At 42.3% G+C, this 24,165-nt stretch overlaps 1 protein-coding gene across 10 annotated transcripts in view; it reads right to left on the minus strand.

Annotated features, from left to right (window-relative positions):
• Window positions 1–24,165, minus strand: part of LOC116064006 (RNA binding protein fox-1 homolog 3-like) — a 428,560-nt gene that overhangs the window by 159,099 nt on the left and 245,296 nt on the right. For 3 of the 10 annotated variants that reach the window (XM_035996929.1, XM_031319062.2, XM_031319059.2), the window contains exon 1: window positions 14,219–14,410. The exons of 5 other annotated variants lie outside the window; for them this stretch is intronic. In XM_035996929.1, coding sequence (XP_035852822.1) covers window positions 14,219–14,342 — 124 coding nt within the window. In that variant the 5' untranslated portion in view covers window positions 14,343–14,410. Of the gene's footprint in view, window positions 1–14,218; window positions 14,411–24,165 lie in introns of those variants that run through there. 2 more of the 10 variants (XM_031319060.2, XM_031319061.2) reach the window with 1 other exon arrangement.

Raw genomic sequence — 24,165 nt, forward strand, 5'->3', positions numbered from 1 at the left:
GTTTTTCAGCTACTACTACGTGAGCACTGTCTCTACAGCATGTACCATTACACAGCCAATCAGCAGCATTATTAAATCTCGGTAGAAGCATGCTGCATGCTTATTGGCTCACCGACTCTGATGAGATTTACTTCTTTTTAGGTATTGAAATTGGGTATTGAATGACGAGGCTTTTTTTCAATACTCGATATTATTAGGCAATTCAGTCGGTGCCTAAAAAGTACTATTCGATACTATTCGATACCCAGCCCTAATCATCACAGATGCTAACTATATATAAAAAATAGGTTGTAATATGACATACCATCACCACCATGCTGTTACTCATGTAAAGCGCAGAGCGAGGGCAAATGGTAAGCTAAATATAACACTTTCATTTTTAACAATAATACAATAATCAAAAGGAGATTAAAAAAAAGAATAGTAATAACACAAAAATAATAACAGTAAATGAAAAAAAAGAGCTCTTATGGACATTATAAAGCATTAAAAAAACAGGAAGCCTGTGCATACCGTAGGCTGTGTCAATCACACATCCTACTGAGCGCAAAAATAATTTCATTTTCATTCCTTAGGGAAACAGAAATCAAGTTGCTCGCTGACAGTGAGCAGTGAGACAAGCTGTTCAATAACTGTGTATGGGCTCGACAAGCTGCAAGGTTTTCACAGCGTGTCCTGCCGACTCAAAAAGCCACTAGAGGCAGTTAAAAACGACAATCAGATAAAGGAAGAAGCCAAGGTTCTTTTCTTTCGGTGAAAAACTTCCCATTACATGTAGACGGCCTCATCAGGGGTATCTTTGTTAAAGTGGTACTCTGCAGGTTCATTCTTTTATTGATTTTGTCCCCATCTTTGGTAATAAGAAGTCATTGCTGTGGTCCTTTACACTGAGGAACACAGAGACTCGCAATCAAACTCTGCGTTTGCTGTGGCATCTTTTTTATTTGTTTTATTGACAAAGTTTAAATGTATGTTGGTGTTCTCTTGGTTTTGCTTCTATTTACAGGGGTGGGAAGTTGGAGCTGTATCCTACAGCTGCTATGTTCCCCCAAATAATTCTACCAAACAAGCTTTTTTTTTGTTATTCATCAATGTACCAGACCAATGTCTCAATGAAGCCTAAAAGTTGTTCAAAGTTGTTTCGAATGTTAGATGTCAGCATCGGTCTAACAAAGGCCTTCTGCACTATTTCCCCATTTTACAGCTCAGGCTTTAGTTTTATGATAGTTTTATATATACTACAGTATATGGCCAAAGGTACAAGGACATCCTTGAACACATCCCATTTTCTACTTGTAGTCTAAACCAGTGGTTTCAATGAAGGGAAATCTTAATGCTAGAGCATACAATACAATACATATTCTGCCGTTACTTTACCTTTGTGGCACAGTTTGGGAAGGGCCATTTCCCGTTTTAACATGGTAATACCCCTGTGCACAAAACCAGGTCCATAAAGAACTGGTTTTCCTCACTTTGTAAGGAACAATCTCGGAACCCATCAGCTTTTGGTCTGACGACGACTTAGCGTCTGGGGGCAATGGCCAATATTCCGGGTGTTCCAGTGTAGCCAGCAGATATCTGGGCCAAGACTTTGTCTTCCGTGCGCTGGACAGTACAATTAGCAACCAGGTCCAAGTCCAGACAACATTTTGGCTAATCTATATGAACAGACATCTGCATATGAATGCAGATTTTTTTAAAAAGTAAATTAATAAAAGACTAAATGTTCGTCAGATAATAGCCAATGGGTTCCAAGACCTTATCACCAAACATTAGTGTTGGACCTCACTGAAGCACTTTGAATTGCTTTGTTGCTAAAATGTGCTACATATAGTATATAATGCTGCCTTGCCTTGCCTAATGCTCTTGTGGCTGAATGGGAGCAAATCCCTGCAGCCAGATTCAAACACCTGGTGGAAAGCCTGAAACCATAAGAGTGGTGGCTGTTATAGCAAGAGATTAATGCCCACGATTCGGGGATGACATGTTCAACAATGGCATATACCGTATGGCTGGGATGTTTGGGTGAGCGCATTCTTTTGGCCATGTAGTGTAGTAAACCTGGGATGATTTGTGATTAATTCATTAATTAAATAGCAATGATTTTAATTAATGTGCTAATGAATCATCTACAGTAATTGTTTTAGCACTTAAGTCCAGCTGTTATTGTTTATTTCGGTTGTTAAAGCAGAACTTATTACAGTGGAGGATGAAGACATAACTGTGCTCAGCCCAGCAGGTGTGCATATCTCAGATTGAAATGGGAGAGAGAAAGCAAAAGGGAATAAGACAAGGTCGCTGGCTGACTTATCACTTGTCTCATTACTTGAAACAGCGACTGTCAGCAACTGCGCATCTTGCTCCTGGTCCAGTACATATCCATACTCTAGCAGAAAAGAAATCAGCGGAACAAGGAAGCTAACTCGGATTGCTCCTGGTTATCCCTCACAGCAGTGATACGACTGCTGTTGAGCTCAATTAGCGATAAGAAATCAGAATGTGGATGACCGAGTCTGTTTAAGTATAGAAGGATAGCAGAGAATATTTAAAGGAGTCATAATAGCAATTAAAGATATGTCAGCCTTTAACTGACGCAGTGTTTTCTGACGATACCGAGGACACGGAGTACATTAGCGTTTAGCAATGATGAGTTATAAGTGAAAGCCAATTATCTCAGCAGGATGCATATTACTGTACCGATGAGCTGTTCGGCCTCTGAAACTTCTGTCAAGGTTGAAAAACAACTTTTCAACCTTTAGCATGCTGACAGAATGAGACGGGAAACAAAAGGAGTTCAACAGGGAGATACACAGAACGCCAAAGAAGGAAGAACAAAAAAAAACCTGTGTGGAACAACAACAAAAAAATGATCTGAGGGAAAAGAGAAAGGGAAAAACAGAGTGGGAGAGTGAGAAGGAGAGAACACAAAAGTGTGGTCCTCCTGGGTTGGATGCTGACACCAGTGAGGGATTACTGAGGGGAGGAGCAAGGCCATATGGCTGCATGGCAAAGTGGAACCCACGGGGAGGCAGCGGGCACATTAGCTTGCACGGGGCCCTACCATCGCCGCCTCTGCACTGCGGTTTGCGGGACGCACAGGAACATTGACAATGACATCAGGCTCTCCCACCTCTGTGATGGCTCCTGGATCCCAGCTGACACCGCTGGCAAAAGGCCAGAAAGAGAAAAAAAATCACCTGCTCCGCCCCGCGAGCACAGAGTTACTTATGCCACTCAATAATGACCCGGGGACCGCAGCAAAAACAACGAGCGCCATGGTCATGGGAAGGCTGAGACTGAAGGCGTTCACCCGACGCTCGGTATCGCTGGCCCCTTTCAAACAACAGAGGAGAGAGTCATAATAGCACCGTGTTTCACACCAAAAGCGCCACTGTCGTTAAATCAATAAGTCATTACCTTTAATGGGATAAGCACTTTGAAAACTAATTGAAAACAGCTCCATTTACTCCAGCCAGGCCCTTAATGCAAACAATACTGCTGTTGTAGCGAGAAAAAAAAAAACAAAGAAAAGAAAACAGAAGGAAAGAATGGAGAGAAACGCATGCAGCGCAGCTGGGGATCTAGTATCTGATCGTTTGGTCAACTGTTTCACTTTGTAATACACGCCTTTTTTAAAAACCAATCCAGCCAATCGACCCGCATCACATTTCAAACAGGAGTGTAAATGCAGGGAATCAAAGGAGACGTGTAATGACACTGAACAATAGTCGACACAAACCACCAGGGCAGGCAGTGCCAACAGCAGCCGTGAGCCGACACACGCTGGACTTGGGGAAATATTTCAGAAGTTTGAGAGGAAGAAGGGATCTGAAACTTCTTACTTAGCAAGGTAATATGATTACGTCTGAGTGTTTCCTAAGTGATTTGTTTTCCAAGATTTCAAAAACAGACTAATCTCGCTGCAAAAAATGTGTCAAGCATTTGACCGTTTCACTAGTGCTCCAAACTGCAATTGAGCAATAGTGAGCATCTAAAATGTGTGGTGGCAGGTTTGGGGAGTATTGATTTATATTAGAGAAAATGACTGTGCATTCAATTCCAATCAAAAGCCTCTGTGGCAGGCAGCCAGTTCCGTTACTGGGTGAAAGACACTGTATTAAATGTAAAGCAAATTGAATGCGCAAAGCCAAATATAAACCTTGGCAAGTGTTGCTTCATCAGAAATGGATTCTCATCAACACGGTTACTAAGTTTGATACGTCACTGGGTGGTTTTTGTCATATGATAAAAAGGAAGAAATATGTGTTTTGTTTATACTTTCGATTGCACGTATGACAGTTCCGCCAAAGACTTACAAATATAAAAATACAACGTTTTTTTGGACTATTATGTGGTCACGGTGATAATTTAAAAATGTGTAGTAACTCGAAATGAATCTGCTCTATAAAGAATTTAAGTTTAACATTTGGTGTAACCTAATCTATGGTAGGTGCCATATCCAATTCATTCGTTTAAGTGTAGACACCAATTGTTGTGTTGTGTACAGTTTGTCTGATAACTAGGTTAGCCATTAGGCTGTTGGAGGAAGAGATGATCGTGCTGCCAGACCAAGCTGAAAGATTAGTTAACAGGTGGGAGTGTGCAGGCACCCACAGTTATCCCTGAGCACCCGCAACCCCCCCCCCCACACACACACACACACACACACACACACTCATTCCATCTATTACTTTTTTTTACACTTGGAAGAATGACATGCCCACATAAATGGGTGAATAAAAGAACGGGGGCACCATCTGTTTGATCCCAGTGCTAATGGAGCAGCTCAATTACGTTTTGACTTTCAGTGGACTGACCGGGACAGCGCACTAATGTTGGTGTGTGCTGTTTATGTTTAACTCCAGACACTGAGTGAACATGCTGGATTGCTGGAGGGCAACAACAACAACAACAACAACAATAACAAAATACTTTGACAATGTGTCAATTGTGGCCTCCAATCCAGGAACCACTTCCTGTTCTCTTGATGATCCTCAACCACACAAAATGGAGGGTGGTAGGTGGTGTGGTTTGTGGATGCTTGAAATAGTGGCGATGGAGGGGGCGATTCGACACTTGTTGTACTATCCTTGAACGAGGTGCTCAAGCTAAATTGGCTGCGCAAATGGCTAATGTGTATAATGGAATTGAGAGTTGCCCTGCATAAGGGCGTCTGCTAAGCAAATAAATAATTTAATGCAAATCCCAGCATCGTGCCTCCTGCCAATTAAGCTAACCTGTTTTAGCTGTAAGTGATTTTATTACATTAGCATGCCGTAGCTCTGACTGCATTAGGGAGGGTTTAATCAGTCTGTAATCAAATTAGAGCACAAGACAGAAGGAGGAAGTGCCGCGCTTCCACAAAGCACCTTGCTTGCACACCTGCAAGTCTCATCTGAGAAATCCATATTTAAAATGCTTTTTATACATACGTAGTGTGCACCATCATGTGGCACGCATGCACACGCTTTCAGCGGTTTACTCACCGCAACCCATGTCCAAACTGTGACTGTAAAATAGGTTTCTTTTATTAGCTTACATACCACAAACCAAACTGTGGTTGTACTTGGCCAATTCTTTTATTATCCTGGTGACAAGCAAAGAGGGATCGATCCAAGGATGCTCCTTTTGTTTTTTAAACACTATGCGTATGGCTAACTACATGTCATCTTGTCCCTGTTGATGTTTGCTGTCACATTCAATAAAGTATCACCAACAGGCAAACTGCATTACCGCCGTGATTAACATAACATGCTCAGGCAATCATCCGTGTTGCTTCATCACGCTGACCCAGAGAAGAAGGGATTCGGAGATGATCTATGGCTACTTTGCACACAACGCTACAGAAAATTCACAGTGAGGTAGCTGCTGTGCTTAAGCTGTCAAGGAGCAGCCTCGCAAAGCCTGACAAATCTGCCTCTGTAAGAGTGAGCACTCAGAAGGCACTGCCAAAACTGATACCCTCATTGCCTTGTTTTCCAGCTTTTGTTTTTCTTTTGCTTATTGGAAGCTGGGGTTGGGGGGTGGGGGGTGGGGGTGGGTGGTGGAGTGATGGTGGAGGGGTACCAACATGAGTAATGAGTTTGCCCTGAAGGCAAAGTGCAGAGGAGAGTCTTTAAAGATTCTCTGTGCTGACAGATGGTAGTGATGGCTGACACACACTGTCTCACATGAAGGAGACCTGCTGGAGAAGAGTTCAATCGTGACTTCCTTCACCTTCCTTCCCATCATTCTCCGATCAACACAAATAAATAAATATACAGACAGTTTATTCACAGCCAATTAAATGTGCGTAGACATACGTCAAACATATAAGATCACACGTGACCATCCAAGTGGTTTTTTTTTCATATAGGAAAAAACTAAAGCAAACACTGAGTGCCGAGAAAGAAAGCCTTTCCCCTCTCACCTCTTTTCCAGAGGAAAGAGAGGGGAGGCTCTCACATCTTGATGCGGTTATCAGCTGGTGCCACGGGTGTGTGTGTGTGTAAAGTTCATCCCTTTGGCCTAATTAACTGATGCCTCCTCTGTCACTAATGAGGATCGTTACAGGTGGGACAGTAGAGAAATGTCCTCACCCTGACATATCTTATGACATTTCCTATACCAACACACATTTAAGTAATGAGGCAAAAGGAAGTGCGTACAAACCGGAATAAAGAAATAAAAATAGGTAGGTTACAGTGAAATGGGCAATGATGTCAAAAAAATAGCTTAATGTCTTTACACGAGTGTGTCAACCAAAAGATGGTTATCACGTCTCTCAAGTCAACGCCACTGTTAAGGCACACATGTACAGCACTGTAGGCAGGCAGTGACGTGATGTCATACATTTTTACATGCACTTACCTATGCACTAAGCCCAGTCCTCACTCCACTCCCTGCGGCCCCCTCTCATGAATTATGGCCGGGCAGTTTGAGAAGTCATTGATGGGAAGGCCGAGCAGGAGTAAAGGAGGAGGAGGAGGAGGGTGAAGAAGAAAAAAGAAAAAAAAGAAAATCAATCGGAAGCGTCTCAATTAATCTGGCGAGTGGCGGATTGATTGCAGCCCTAAACTGGGTAAACAGGATTGTCTATTTAAGGGCCATGATCCCTTAATCATCACTTTAGCTCAAATAGACCAGGATCGCCACATCTGCTGGCCTGATGCAGATGCCAGGGCCTCGCCTTTCAACTTCAGCCTGTCCCCCTCCTCCTCTTCGCCCGGCTCCCTCTTTTCCTCCCCTGTTCCCTTTCAACCTGTGATGGACGGACAAGGCGCATGTGGCCTGGAGCGCTCTTGCCCCAAATTGCCGACGTGGGACTGTTCCGAATGGTCCAACCTGAACCCTGACCAACGTGCAAGCTGGGGCCCCTGGTTTGTGGCTTTGCTGAAATGGCTGCTATCGGGGTTGAATACAAAACATGGTATTATGGCTCACTCAGCTCGCCATGAGGACCGTATCATAGAGCTGCAAGCGGGGTGGATGAAGGAGGAGGTTGCGGATGGGGGGGGGGGGGGGGGGGCATGCACTTGCGAGCCTGTACCGAAAGCCCAGGCTCTCGCGGCATAACATGAATTACAATGGGAAATATTTTACAGTAGGATGCAGAGTGTAAAGGACCTGAGGGTGCAGAGATGCAGCTCTGAGAAGATGGCTGAGGCCAGATGAATAGTATACCTCACTCTGAGCATAGTCATCACCATACCGGAATATCACTGTATCTCCTCCTCCCTCCCTCCCTCGCTCCCTCTCTCTTATTGTCTGGAGTGCCAGAGTTGCCCAGGCTCCATTCTCTAGAGCCTGATTGAAGAGGCTCTCCTCTCCTCCTCACCGGTTTGATTTACTTAGGCTATCTGTGGGAATTGGGCTGGAAGCTTCCTTATTAAGAGGAGACTGTCTGAAGGGTTCCACTGACTGATTGGGCAATTGAAGGAAAGGCACGTGAGCTGAGATACAACGGCTATTGCTATCTCCGACAACACACACACACACACACACATACACAACCGCATACAAACACCCCAGTGGTTTATGTATGAGGTCTAGCAGGCACATGTCTGTCACAATTCTTGGTAGCCAGCTTCAGCCCAGTAAACCGGACGGATCTATCTCTATAAAAGGCTCTTAAATCGCTCCCCGGTGGTGACTAGCATGCATTCAGTGGCTGCTCCCACACATCCTGTACACGCACCGACACACTTGTGAGGAAAAAAGGAAAACAAAGCTAAGATCAGATCCTTTGGCTGAAGACAGAAACAGCTGAAAGACAAAACCTGCTTTGTCTGTGTGATGCACGGACTGTAATGACAGCTCATCATTTACATTTTAGACACAGCCACACGCATGCACATACATTACACATACTCCCCCACCTTCCTTTCCTTAACACCCATGTTGAGCAACGCAAGCTCAAAGAGGAGAAACAGCGCTGGAGGGAGGCTGATCACAGAGATTCCGTTTTTGTGTGTTTTTTTTTTTTGTTTTTTTTTTAACGGAGTCACACGGCCCTGCGGTCACACAGACGAGACGAACCAGCATGAATACAAAATGTAGCAAATTCCACCACTCTCACTTCATCTGAGAGACAAAAATGAAGCCAGAGAACAAGAAATCTGGTTATGGAGGGGTGGGGAGTGGTGGTGAAGGGGGGGGGGGGGGGGAGAGAGTGGGGAACGCATTCATCAAATTATCCCTGCCCATTGACGGCTGAGGCCCGTCCTCTTCCATATGCGCTGAATACATTTGCGCCAAAGACACCTCTTAAACAAAACTCTTTCCTCCCTGCTTTACACCGACGCCCGACGTCTTGAACGCACGATTCACAAGACCTGCTCGATGACCTCAATTTGCTTCAGTCTCTGTAATAGCCCATCTGTTTATTCTGACTCATAAGCAAAGCCGCCCGTCGTCGCAATCTAATATCATAGCCCTTATTTTAGACACAACAGAGAGATATGGATTGCAGCAGTAACTGTGATTGTGTTTTCGATGATACTAAGGAAGCAATGGACCTATAAATAAAAATTCTAAGTGGTTCAAACTTGATAGTCTCGGAGGCTAATGAAATGACGGTGACATATTGTGGCGATGCATGCGAGGGAGCGGTGTTCGCAGACAGTGCCTCAGAATTCCCCGCTACTTCCTCTGATGTTTCCGTGACGCTTATCATCCATCTACCACATGACAGAGCAGGGCTCGGGTGCATACATGCCTCGTAAATATTAGCCTTGATCTTAATCAATTCTGTAAATTATTTCATCATGCAGGGGAAATCACATCAATATAGCCTGTATATATATATATATATATATATATATATATATATATATATATATATATATATATATATATATATATATATATATATATATATATATATATATATATTTATTTTTTCCTTCTGCAGGTCGCTTGCTATGCTATATACATAATGTGTGTGTGTGTCATGAATATTTATACTTATGTGCTGCTGATGAATAATGTTGTCTGTTTATCCCAATGAAAAAGATTGTAATGATCAAACAAAATTACCATTTATGACAGTTATGGTTCCCTCCTAAGACTGTGTGAATTATTAATGAGTGCCATTGATTCCTTGGTCTAAAGAAGGTGAACTGGATAATTCCATAAGTGCCATAGTGTAGATTGCTCTGTTAGCTCTGGCTCTGCCTCTCCCCCTTACTCCATCTCATCCTCCATTTGTTACCTTTCACCAGTGCGACCAGGGCAGGGTCTTTCCTGTAATTCCATTACTGCTGCTGCTATGGCATCCCATCATCCCGCAGGACAACTTAGGGACCACTTAGAGACTTGTGCACGTTTAGCTGCGTTACAGTAATGCTGCCAACTGGGCAACAAGCACTATCTATCACTATCTAACAAACAGCAGCTGTGGACGGATCCGTTTAAAAAGGACACTAGTGGGACAAAGTAGAGTGGGGAAATATATCAAGACACAACAGGACAGGGTAAAATAGAATAGAATTAAAGATTATCAAATTATTTTTTGCATAACAATGACACAGCATGAAATAATGGTTTACTAGAGTATCAACTGTGTGTAATTTTCATTTAATTAATGCTCAATCAACTCAATTGGGAACTTTTAACCAACAACTGTTTGATAATTTTCACTTATACTTTTACAATAAATCCGTTGTTGCGTCTGATTAGCTTTCTATTGATTTATAACAACATAGTGGCACAGAGCAGAGCTGAGCAGAGCAGAGGACCTATCAGCCCATAATGGTTTATTTTAGTGCTGTGATGGCTCAGTGGATTAGAGTGTGACCACAGCGGACTCTGTGATGGGCTGAGGAAGTGCTTTTCCCCCCACACTGGGCTCGCTGTACTCAACAGATTAGCAGCCTTTGTTACACAAGTGGTGTTTTCTGAGAAAGGACAGAGTGTCTGAGAGGCTGGCCGAGGGCTGAGAGGAGTGTGTGTGTGTGTGTGTGTGTGTGTGTGTGTGTGTGTGTGTGTGTGTGTGTGTGTGTGTGTGTGTGTGTGTGTGTGTGTGTGTGTGTGTGTGAACAGCACAACAAAAGCTCAACGGATCAGGCCTAGATCTCATCACCAGCCCACTTTAGAGCACTTGTTTCTCCCTCCATCTCGCAGGCTTGGACAAAGTCCTGCTATGCCGGACCGCTTTGGCTGATCAGCCTCACTCATCTCCACCTACGCCAGCGAGGGTAAACCGGGGCTGGAGGAGGGGTCAAGCGCGAGCTCATCTGATAAACCTGCCTCCCTCTAATCACCCTTCTCTCACTCCTCCCTTCCATCCCTCCGTCTCCAAGCCAGAGTGCATAAATCTGCCCTTCTTGACAGCCGCAATCAACAAGGGCCGTAGTGAACCATGTGTAATGGGCGGTTAAGACAGGGGCGTACGGGAGCGGCAGAATTTACAGCAACAATTATAGCCCCCATACAACGAGATGCCTGGAGGCGGGGAGCTGCTCAGGAAAAGAGGGGTTGGGGGTGGTGGCTTTAAGTGAGACACAGGTACGTCCCCATACAGCCAGCCAGTCACAGCAGCCTCATAGTAATACATTTGGATCTCTAGCAGAGCAGTGCAATGAATTCCCCAGCGATGCAAGGGAGCAATTGCCTTGCAGCAAAGCCAGAATCTGGTAGGAGAGGGCCAGAGCAGCGCGAAAATAATGTGTAAGAGATAAATGGTGACAAGTGTGAGGAGAATACATGGATAATCCTTTTCAGCGAGTGCTAATGCTACACGTCTCTCTTCTTCTGCTTGTACTGTATCTCGGGTTTGGACCATATTACTAAGAAATCCCTCACATGCACGCTCGCTGTACCAAGTGACACACGCAGAATGTGACGATATTTCAACAGTGTGGAGCTTTTCATATATTTGCCTGACCTACTCCACTAATTCATCTATCTGCAGCCGTCTCTGCATACATCCATAACAAATGGCACTATAGACTGTTGGACATGACCTGCGGATATGCGTGCGTGCATGTGTGTGCGTGTGCGTGTGTGTGTGTGTGTGTGTGTGTGTGTGTGTGTGTGTGTGTGTGTGACCAAACGGGTGCTTTTAACCATCATTCATTTTAATCAACACGTGACCTTTTAAAAGCTATTATGACAAACAGATCAGCCATGAAAGCCGGTGACCTGGTGTGTGGCCCGGGGACGTCAGGCCGCCGCTTCCCAACATGACCCCTCCCCCTTGTCATCTCACACACACACACACACACACACACACACAAGTGTCAAGAGAAGAAACAGCACAGGGCGACAACACAGCGAAACCACAACACTGCAATCTACTGACAAAACTGAAGACGAGGACGGTTAAAAACATACATCATGCTTCTTATGTTGCATTTCAAAGGAAGCTGCTCAGGTTTTACTAGATGCATCGAATGATAATTGAATGATAATTGCACCTACTTTTATAATATCATATTTTATCGCACAGGCGTCAACTCGAGGTAAAGTGAAATAAAATACTTTCTAATTAGGGATTCAATGTGCAAATTAATTTAGTTTCAATGAGTGGAGAAACTAACAATATCGGTGTTCAATTTCCAATCTCATTTCTCTGCACTACATATTAAATTACTGAACTGCATGGGGAGGGATTTGGTGGTGGTGGGCTGGGGTGGGGAGATAAACACTTGGTCATTAGTTCTAAACAAGGACTGAGATTCATTAGGATTCACTGAGAAATAATCAAAAAAAAAAAGTTTAGATAAACTTTAGGGGAGAAAAGAGAAATTGTAATTAGACATGAAAAATATTCCCAATAATCAAATCACATTTTGTACTCGGGGCTTTGAAATTAAATTAACTGAGTTCATATACTGGTATATCTCTCAGCCACTTTCTTCACTCTAAAATGTGTTGCCGGAACACCAGTCCCGAGAGACTAGATAGGAATCTAATTAACTAAGATCAATATTACTCAGAATTTTCTCTGTCTTTCCAGCTCTCCAGCTACTAGTGTCTCCTTTGTTTGCCAGTCTGACGCTCACATGAGTGTTATTTCTGCAAATGTGCTCGGTATGAGGAGGTCAACACATGAGCCAGTCCCTCCATCTGGGGCATGCGAGCTACAAACAGGATCCTGTCTGTTTCCTGCCAAACAATGTCTACAATAAGGAGTGATACAAGATGTGTGTTTTTTTTTTTCAAAATTGAATCCAAAAAGTGCATTATTTTCCTGCTGTGGGTAGAATGAATGGAGTATATGTTTTGGGGATAAAACCTTTTCAACTGTATGGGCAAACAGAGATGTGTGTTAATGAGTGATGCCTTGATGACTGGATTCTGGCGGAGCACGCTTTGCACAGAGAAGCCAAACGTGCTGATTCAGGTGAAAGAAGTGAGACGTGGTGCAGGGAGAATAAGATCGCACAGCCATATGCCGTGTACAGACCAGTGGTTGGCCTTTTCCTCTCACGACGGTTCCGATTAATTACGATCATCACGTCTTGAGTCTGGGCCCCATAAATCACACTGACTTTAAAATAATGTAGTAAAATAATATTCCATATATGGCAAGCGCTAGAAATCCAACACCATTATCTGCCATCAACAGAGACGAGGGGGAAAATTAGATAAAAATGTGAGGCTGCTTATAAAATCTTTTCTCCACGCTGGAGCATAAATAATTACATTTCCAGGAAATGGCTGGAGGTTGAGAGCCACTCAGAGCAATGACGACACAGCCGTGTGGAAATGTAAAGTTCCAATAAAGTGTAAAACGGGAATATGCGAGATGCAGAGCGCCAACAACGCTGGTGCCTACAGAACATAAATCCACTCTGAGGAAATCTACAAGGCTGTCTATCAGCAAGATAAGTTGGACTGGACACAAATCCTCTCAGTCATAAATCTGCAAAGGGAGAGAGGGACAGCCCCTCAATCAGGAGTCAGCTCCCGTCAACATACCCCCCCAGGTGAATGCAGCGCTTACATGTGTGTGTATGTATAATTCCATCTCTGCAAATGCTCCCAACAACCAGCCCTATATTACCCTACAGCCAGTGTCCCGGCAGGTCAATCCACTGTGATCTGTTTTGCTGAAGGATATGAATGTTGACATTTTATTGACATTACATGCAGCTCCTTCTAAATTACGGAACCCCCAAAGTCCCAAAAGATGATGGGGCTCCATACCAAATGCAGGACTTAAACCTACTCTTCTGTCCAGTGCTGCACAGGTTAGTCTCTTAATTAACGCGGAAGAAACTTTTGTGGATGCTGTTGAAGTTTTGAGCAATCCCAGAACCATATTATAGAATTTTGGGTTCCTGGGGCAAAAATGAGCGAGTCTATATTTAAACCCCAAGTTTGTAGTAATTTGGTGAATTCCTGTACGCAATCATGATGTTTTTTTCAACTGCTGATGTCCTGGTTTCTACCAGTGGTGGAATGTAACTAAGTACATTTACTTAAGTACTGTACCAAAGTACTTGTACGTTTCATGCAACTTTATACTTCCACTCCACTACATTTGGGAAGCCAATATTGTACTTTTTACTCCACTACATTTCTTTGACAATAGGTGTGTCACGATTACGATTTTAAATCAAAAATCGAACGAAAGGAGCTTTTAATTTCAATTATCGAAATCAAAAGCAGTATCGGCAATTCTCCTAGCCTACTTGCGCGTGTCCGAAGGAGGAGGAAACTACACTCTGACGACATAGCGTAGCTACTGGAGGTAGCATGCAGCTAATGGAACAGGCTAACATTAGCTTACCGGTAGCCTTCAGCTGCACTTTTCCAGACACCATGGCCACTGCCCGAGTCGGAGTTAACAGGAAAAACAGTAGAACGTGAAACTCCTCCTGCTTTCCTGAAGTCACCGGTGTGACAACATGCATTCCCCGTGAGTTATGCAAACAAACAACGAAGATAAAGCGTGCGGGCTTGGACGGTGCATTCAGGTGTCCCTTGTTATTGTGAGTGTCAGAGCTGGAATAACAAAAAAAAAAATATATATATATATATATTCGAATTGTAACTTTATAGTCAAGAGTCAAATCGAATCGTAAATTTGGAGAACCGTGACACCGCTATTTGACAACATTAGTTACTAGTTACTTTGCAGATTCAGATTATTACTACAAAATATAAATCAACTGATAAATTATGATCTATTATTAAGGATTAAGCTACCTGGAATTAACCCCATTTTTACCAGCTGCAACATTAGTGATACTATCATAATGTATCACGTAATGCAATTTTAATATATCAGTAATTATAATCCTGTGATATATTTTGTTTTCTGAAATGGGCCATTTTGCATAATGAGCACTTTTACTTTTGGTACTTTATGTATGTTTTGAAGGTAATACTTTTGTACTTTTATTTAAGTAAGATTTTGAATGCAGGACTTTTAGCCTACTTGTACAGGTTATTTTTCCACTGTGGTATATCTATCTAAGATCTGAGCACTTCATCCACCTTTCTGGTTTCTGGAGGGATTTGTATTATAGTTGAAAACCTCTTTGCCCATCCTGTGTTCTTTGTTATCTTGGTTCGATTGCGTGTTTTGCTCTCCACATTTTATTTTCGGGATCAGCAACAAGTCCTTTATTAGTTAAACTTGTTAGTTTGCGTGCATCTTATTATTATATGCACATATTGCCTTGTGGGTAAGTCCATGACAGTTTTTGACAGGTAGAAAAGGTGACAAACTAAACAAAGAGCAAAGAATGGGACAGAAAAGAGGTTTTCAGGTAACAACTTCCTCTCCACTGCTACGTTGCTGCTATTTTTACATTTTATTTGTATGCATGTACCAGTCAGTGGTGGAATGTAACTAAGTACATTTACTCAAGTACTGCACTTAACTACAAATTTGAAGTACTTGTACTTTACTTCAGTATTTTCTTTTCATGCCGGTTTCTACTTCTACTATGTTACATTTCAGAGAGAAATATTGTACTTTTTACTCCACTACATTAATCTGACAGCTTTAGTTACTAGTAACTTTACACATTAAGATTTTTGTACCCAAAACATATGTAGTTTATACAATACAATGTTTTTTTTATAAATTAAACTGCCCAAGAATATAAATGCCTACATGTCCAGCTGAAAGGATTAGACCAGTAAACACTAGAACTTGTTTCCAGTTTCTAAAATGTGAGGATTTTCCTGCATTGAGTACTTTTAATTTTAATACTTTAAGTACATTTTCCTGATGACACTGACATACTTTTACTTAAGTAACATTTTCAATGCAGGACTTTTACTTGTAACAGAGTATTTTTACAGTGTGGTATTAGTACTTTTACTTAAGTAAAAGGATCTGAATACTTCTTCCACCACTGGTACCAATAATGTTGCTTAGTCATTGAGTTGCATCAGGTGTGACGGGGGTCAGGCCACATAATACAATTTCTCACATTTTCACTTGTGTAGGACTCAGCTGCCCTTTGTGCAATTGTTTGTTTCCGAGGAAGACCGCTTTGCAGTCAAGTGGTAGTCTTGTTTTCAATTATGTAGCCGTACTAATAAAGGCTTTTCCCACTTTAGGAAAGCAATATGCCCTGCATTTTGATACAATCACTTTCTTGTGGACATGCACAGGTTTTCAATTGCTCAAATTACCTTAAACCAACTGATAAACAATGAATGTGGGGCCTTTGAGGCCCTTGGGGGGGTCTGGGGCCCCAGGCAGTAGTTGATTGGCTGGTAACGCAGCCTTGCAAGCAAGAAAGACAGAAAATAACACAGAGTCCTTGTCTTACCTGCTTTGCTCCATCTAAGGTAATACTCAAATACAAATCAGATATACACATATGCGATTGAAAAAGCGTGACATTTTGGAGCATTTTTCCCCACACACTGATTACAAAACTTAACTCGAAAGAATTATGCGAGTCATTCATTAGGCTTGGAGTACTGATAGCATTTGTAGCAGTGTCTATTTCTTAAGCCTCCAACAGCAGTTCAGGCGTCTGCTCCAGTCGAGACGGGCGTAATACCTAGAATGTAACAAACAGGAAATGTTTGCTGTCTGCTTCATTTCAGAAACACTGATGCCGCCTGGGGAAAACAAAATGCAAGCAATGTCTGTTTGTGTTTGCGTATGTAGTGTACACAGGTCTAACACAATACTGCATAATGTCTTCCTTGCAAATAACTCTATTTGAAATATGATCCACCGCATTGCACACGTGTCATGGCGTGCATAAAAATCACACTGATTGGGAGTGACTGGAGGGAGGTGTTTTACATCTCTGTCCACTGTAAAATGGTGCAGTGGCTGGCTCGCAAAGTTGTAATTCCTCTGTGTTGATTGTTATTTTTAGGAGAAAAAGGATAAAAAAAAAAAAGCAACACTGAGGACACTGTTTACTGGTTCCCGCTGCTGGATTACTTTCACAGATTTTGTTTGTGCCATTTCCAACAGACTCATGCATTTGTTAAGTACAAGCAAAAATTAGAGGCTTTTCCTTGTCCTAGGCTGTTACACCGGGGGGACTGTAAAAAATTGATTAGTCATCGTTTCACTCCTGATGAGATTTCAACACTTCATTTGATGGGAGAGTGGAGTAAAAACAAGCGATGCAGATTCCTGCCTTCGTTCCCCAGAGATCCTCATATCCCACCACCCCGCACGTCATCCTCCTGAGATCATAGTTTGGACTCCCCGTCTTAAAGAGGAGAAGAAAATATAATTCTGGCTTAACGTTAACACCCACATGTTCTCACTGTCTGTAATTCTCCTAAGCATCTCAAACAACAGATAAAAGCTCGCAGGCATCAAGCAAGTAACGTCAAAGAGCCTGTGGCCATGCAGGGTTTGATTCAGGCCATTGTTCTGAGAGAGGAACTCTATTTCTGGAGTACAATCCTCGCCCCTCCCACCATCACCAACTGCACCCACCACCACCACCACCAGCAGCAGCTCCTAACCAACTCTCCCTCTTCACGGGGAGTCTGAGCAGTTCTGTGCGTTCAGCACATTTCAGCACAGTGTGGATATTTGAAATGTCAGGACATTTTACTCTGCTTATGTGTGGTAGATCTGAACTTCCATAACGCTGGGCACATTCCCCGAATGGACCACATGTATTATTCATTCTGGGATGTATACAGTGGGCTAGTGCACTTGACTTTGTCAACGTTCTGTAAACACATGCACTAAATTATTGAGGTGTCTAAAAAGGAGGGCCTGTTGCTCGGGTTTGGTGGGCCCGGTGCCATGACAGGTCAGACGGGCAGTAACGAGGAGCCGCGTAAGCACCCCTCAGACAGCCATTAAAAATGTATGATTCACCATCTCCCTGTGGCCAGGCAGAGGATCATCACGCCACCCACAACTTCAGCTCACTCCCCTCACCCCCACCGCCAAACAACTGCAACAAGGTACACCTGCCAATTCACTCCTGTCACATTATCTGTGCAACATCACTGTCACCTCCATCAGCTGGAGATGGGGAAAAAAGGCGCTGTCACTCCCTCCCCATCAGCTGTTAGATTCTGATCCTGCGGGGGCTATTGCATGGACACTGATGTTCGCTGCAAACACCCTGTGCAGCCGGCAAATTGCTGTAACTGGGACGATGGAAAGAAATAAAGATCATACCCACGAGGATAAAATCTCTTGGTCTCGTGTGAATCACCTAGATCATGTTTTCCTGACAAGTGTTTGTTAAGAAATATCCTCAATATGATTTCTTTTTCTAATGGTACACAATCCAATAGATAGTAATTTCCTGATGGTCTAATTAGTCCCGGGGGGAGTTTTGTCTTCATCTATTATGAGGAGACCCATAGGACCTTTATTATTGGATTTATGACAGCAGAGAGAGAAAAGATGCTAAAGGTATAATTTATTAACAGTTTTTTTTAATTGAGCCGTGTATTGTAGCTGCTTCCTCCTTAGGGTTTTTCTTATTTCTGTTGAGAGGCAAAGAGCCATTGTGGTGTGGGTCTCAACTAACAGAAACGACCGTTAAAGATATTTAAAATAAGAAAGACAGCAAATGATGATAATGAATTGTTTTGGTAGCTTGTAGATTCTCGGGATTTGGATTCTATTGATTCCTATTGATCTAGTTCTCTTTGCATCCTTGTTTTCTCATTCTTGGCATATCATTTCAGTAAAAGTTAACTAAACATGCTGAGAGCAAAAAAACTGTGATATTCTTCCGAATTTACATGTAGGCTGTCATAAAAAAGGTAAAAATGATGTCAAAAGTTTTTGATTCCTTTATAAGAAAAAGAAAACAAAGATTTGTACAAGTTTGATGCTTTCTGTTTGTTTTGACTTGAGATAGATGTGCTGGATCATTCTGACAATGACTGGAGACACTATCATGTTAGACCAACTTCTTCTCCTAAATTAAATTATTTTCGTGCCATGATTCGATTTCAATAGATAACTTTGCTTAGCCACTCTTTTGAGCTCCAGCCCCAGTCTGCTATATATTGAAAACACTATGCATGCATCAAGGTGCATGCCTAGTGAAGATGTGGATGAAAGAGCAGAAGGTCCAGAGATCTCTTTTAGGGATCAATAAGTTGAATTAAAAAACTTACTTACCAATTTGTTTAAAATTTGAACCAGTTCCAATTCAGAGCTGGGCATTAATACCCAACCCTGCCTGTCAGTAAGTAAGTAAAGCTTGTATGCTCTCAGCCTTGTGTTAACCCTCATAAATAAAACAGCAGCACACTCACAGACTCCACCTTAACCTCTCCCATTGACAATAACACACATCTCCCAGAAGACCCTCCCTCCTCAGCCTTTCATTGGCCCCTTGGTATGCACACCTAAGATCCAAAAGGCAAAAGGCAAAAGTCAAAGCAATTAGAAAACCATCTCCTCCCCTAAAGAACAAGGTTGATCTGCAACACCAAGACAGGTCCCTGAGGTGCGCCATTTAAAGCTGAAACACCATAAGCGGTTACACGTTTAGGCCCTGCCATTAAGGCAATCTGTTTTGTAAAAGGATGGCCATCATAATTTATCTGTTTTTAAGCTGCAGAGTACTTTTCCACATCCATCTTGGCGCGCATTAGAATTTCAAAAGCATCTGTGAATCAGGGCTGGAGACTGGCTGAGATGATTGCAGTGGTTTTCTATAGTCTCCTGTGGCGCTCTCCCTGACCCTGAGTCTGTAATCTATATTTTCAGAATAATACAGAGAACCAGAGATGTTCAAGGGCATAACCCTCTAATCTACTCTACTTGCCCTGTACTTGGAACGTCCACAACCACTCTCGAGCTTGAAGAAATAAAAGCTGCTTAATTTAACTGGTGTCAATTTACTTCAACATGTCATGTATCGAATTAATCAAAAAAGGTGCAAATATGTTCACTAGTTACATCACGCAATTAATGCCACACACACATCTGAGAAGGCAAACACACATGCTCCCCTGCACACATTGCATGTGACGGGAGCAAACACAAGCCCAGAGACAGACAAACAAGGAGCATATGCTCCTTCCACAATGATCAGTGACCTCCCAGGCTCGCAACACAGTGCTAAATGAGCAACTTTCCTCTGCGGAGTAGTCAATAACCACACAGCCACAACGATCGTGTCAGCGTCCAGCCTGGCCAACATCCCCCGTAATTAATTAGTTCATGTCTCCTCCGCTCAGAGAGAGGAAGACAGCACAAGGCATATGTACTCATCCATTACATGTGCTATCCAGGGGTCAGTAGCCCTGGCAGGAGCAGTCGGCAAAAACGCTGCAAGACTTCAACCTGGGCCCCTTTTAGAAAATTGCCTTTTGGGTTTAAAAAAAACGTGCCTCTTGGCCGCTGTGTCAGTCGAAGACAATTTGATTAATATCAATCAGAATTAGAAGACAGCGGATCTATACGCCGGAGGACAACTTGTCCAGAAGCAATACCACCCGGCCTGAGAGAAGTCTCTGGGCGCAGGGTGGTTGGAATGAGGCAGTGGGCCAATCCCTTCGGCCTCAATGAGCAAGTCCGCTTTTCCATCTCTGTCTCAGTTTTTCACTTCTTTCTCAACTCCAATCAGTCCTGCCTATCCCCACACCACCATCCTGTCATCTCCACCAATACCAATCCCACTGCCCCTGCACAATACCCTACTCTATTCCCCCCCCACCGACCCTTTCTGAAAGTCTCATATCACCCTATGTGAAAAACAAGCCCTATCTCTGTGTGGGAAGAGAATCAATCTCTGCTCGCTATGTGGAATCCCTGACCGTCAGATACCAAGAGGAGAGAGGAGGAAAAGGAGGGGGGAGGTATTCGGCACATCAGTCTTCCCTTCGGTCACATGCTGCCTTTTTGACTTTGTGCTGAGTCAGGATAAACACTAAAGACAAAAGTCGACCCCCCCCCGATCACAGAGCATTCCCTTTATCGATTCCCACCACAGCCACCCTCTGTGTCCAAACAAGGCGGAGGAATGCAGCACATCTGTATCAATCTGTATATTCCTATAAGTCTGCACTTTGAGCATCTGTGTTGTCTGTGTGGGGTAGCATTTTAATCAAGGCCTGCACATCAGATTAATGGAGAAATTTGATAAACGTCTCCTATTCGCGAGCGAAATTTTGCCAACTCAGGACTTCGGCTCTGAGCAATGGGAAATGAAGAATTAGAGCGGAGATGAGAGAAGTGAGATGTTTGAGGTCATCTCTTTAAAAAATGACTTTAAATCAGAATTAAAACCGTCTGCAATATCCCAGTGATGATTTCATTACCGGGGAATCAAGATGTCATCCATTTTGAGGACAGGACCTCAGAAGTTTTGGGACTGGCTCACGGGTGGCTTTGCGAAATTTAGAGCAGCTGCTAGCAGAACCATTCCCAGTCATCAAGACGGACAAGACAGGTCTCATTAAATATTCATGTTTTAAATGTTCTCTCTGCAAAGTGAGCCTTTGCACATTTAATTATTTAATGAGCATTAAATATCCCCAACAAAAACTAATTGACATCCCTTCAACTATCAGGGTTAAGATTGCATACAGTGATTGAGTTCAGCAACCTGTAAAAAAAAAAATATGTGCATCTGCATGTGCCGAATTAAAAAACCTCACCATGAGTAACAGTAGAGTAACTCAAATGTGAGGAAAACACAGCAAAGGAAGGATATTTACTGCAAAAAATACAAAAGCCATGCAATGATAACACAGGATATTAGTAACAAACTGTCTAGAAAAACATACCTCCATTTTTCATTAGGGTTTAAATGGCTGCACACAACACTGGGAGGATGGCAAACTTTCATAACAAATATAGATTGGTTGTTTTCTTGCTCTCTTTTGACACTGTCACAAAGCTGGGATAATATTGATGCTGAAATTATTCTATTTATTAAGTAATCTTTGTGAGGCAGGGTTTCAATCGCACGCTGGTTCCACAGGCAACCAAAGTGGCACTTTGCGGGCACATTGAACCGTGTCACTGCTAAGCGAGGCTGACACATAGGGAGATGAAAGTATTGTCATTCATTTACCCGTGACAACCTGTGTATGCTAATGTCCAAGCATCTTTAGCTCAAGAGAGAGGACAGTTCTGCCCGTGTCGGCACACAGTCGGGCCTTAGGGGAAATCTGCAGGGACTAACAGTGCAGCCCTGTCGCGGGCCTCATAACAATGGAAGTCACTGATACAGCATGTGGGTCATAATGGCACTGCATTCTGCATTACTGAACTGGACTCAACACTGCATATGTGGTTACTGTATTGTGTTTTCTTACCTTCGTCAAGGAAGTTGTGTTTTCAGTCCTGTTCTGTTGTTAGAAGCATCAGAAAAGACAAAGGGAACACAACAGTGGTAAAGTTGAGCTATAGGTGTGTTTTGTGAAGGATATTTCAATTAGTATTATGTACCATTTACGTGATTTTCTCATGTAATCTAATCTGGCACACATTGTATGCTGTCCACAATGTCCACAATTCAGTTGTGTTAAAGGTCCCATGTTGTAAAAAGTGAGATTTCTATGTATTTTTTTATTTTAAAGCAGGTTGAGGTGCTATATGAATACTGTGAAAGTATCAAATGCTCATTCCACAGAGATATAACACACAGTATACAGAAACTGTGCCTTTAAACAAGTCCTTTGGGACTTCTGTACGGTTGGGATGTCACAACAAAACTATATACAGTATTAGGTAGAAAGTGCAGCTGCAGCGCCATTACACTCATTCCCCGGCTGCAATATGCGACGATGCAGAGACACTGAGAGCACAGATGTGGAAGACCAGAAAATGCTGACCAATCAGAGCAATCTAGGCTTTTTCGGGAGGGGGGCTTAAAGAGACAGGCACTAAAACGGACAGTTTCAGACAGAGAGTATGAGAAAAATAATGTGTTTTTGTTTTTTTTTACATTAATGCATGTAAACATGTTCTAGTAGAAACTCAAAATACATGTATGAACCTGAAAATGAGCACAATATGGGACCTTTAGATCAACATTTTTTCAGTGTATCATATTTTCAGGATACAGAAGATAAAGATAAAGAGGATCTAATCTAATCCACATTCATACCAGCACAGCTGAAACTACTGTATGCATCAGAATCCCTGCCCTCTAATCAAATTGGGGATATCTTACTAATTCGCTGTTTAGTGCCGTAAACTAATATGGCTTTTGTATCATAATGCAATAAAGCAATTTTCCTGCTGTATACATCCTGCTGTTACACAACATTAACACGCAATGTAGAGGCTGCAACACCTGGAGAAGTGGTGTCATTGTGAATAGTCTAAGGAATGTTATATGTAATATAAATGTTATATAATATATATATGTTTTGCATTCTCCACTGTATTTTTTTTTAAATATTTGTTCTTGTATTCTATCCTATTTAATATTTCATGTATATTGTATCCTGTTATTTCATGTATATTCTGTATGTGTGCTGTGTATCTTGATATTTTGCTGCTGTAACACTGTAATTTCCCATTTTTGTGATCAATAAAAAATCTATCTAGCTATATCTATCTATCTATCTATCTATCTAATTCTTTATTAATGCTGAAATGCAAAATGTACATGCCGTTACTGTCCGAGATCACAACCTTTCACATCATCTTAAAATAAACATTACAATGCTCATTATTCTAGATGATGAGAAACATTAAATACAGCCGCCTGCAGCCAAATTCTAGTGCCCGTCACCTGGCAACAGAGCCAAAAACAAAATTCTTCAAATGCTACGCATCAACAGAATTCGCCTTTGAGCGGTATTGACATACAATTAGCCATTAAGTATTAACAGGGGCTATTTAGAGGGGCAATAATTACATAGTATAGATCTCTGTTTGTTCAATGAATTCATTGAGTGGATTGATACATTCGATGATGGCGTATATAGTGAGTAATGCTGAATCTATCCATTATGCTATCCAGGGGTCAGTGGACGTTTCTTTGTACTGAGATAAAATCAGACTTTGGTTTCATGTGTTTAATATTTGTCTATGTCAACATTACATCACATGCAGTTCATCAGAAGTCCTGTTTTATAACTATCCAGCATGCTCATACAGGCAGACAGAGGGAAAATAACATGTGGAGCACACATTATATTGATTGTGCACATTGGTTACATGGGAATGACTGTGAGCCGAGGCAGATTACTAATTTTGCTGATAATAATGGTCATCAGTGTTTTTCTCTTCCTGTACCCAACCATATAATCAATGTTGATTTTGGTCATTTTGTTTTTTTTCTGAAACTAGTG

The sequence above is a fragment of the Sander lucioperca genome, chromosome 21, assembly GCF_008315115.2.
Source record: "Sander lucioperca isolate FBNREF2018 chromosome 21, SLUC_FBN_1.2, whole genome shotgun sequence".
Taxonomy (NCBI): Eukaryota; Metazoa; Chordata; class Actinopteri; order Perciformes; family Percidae; genus Sander; species Sander lucioperca.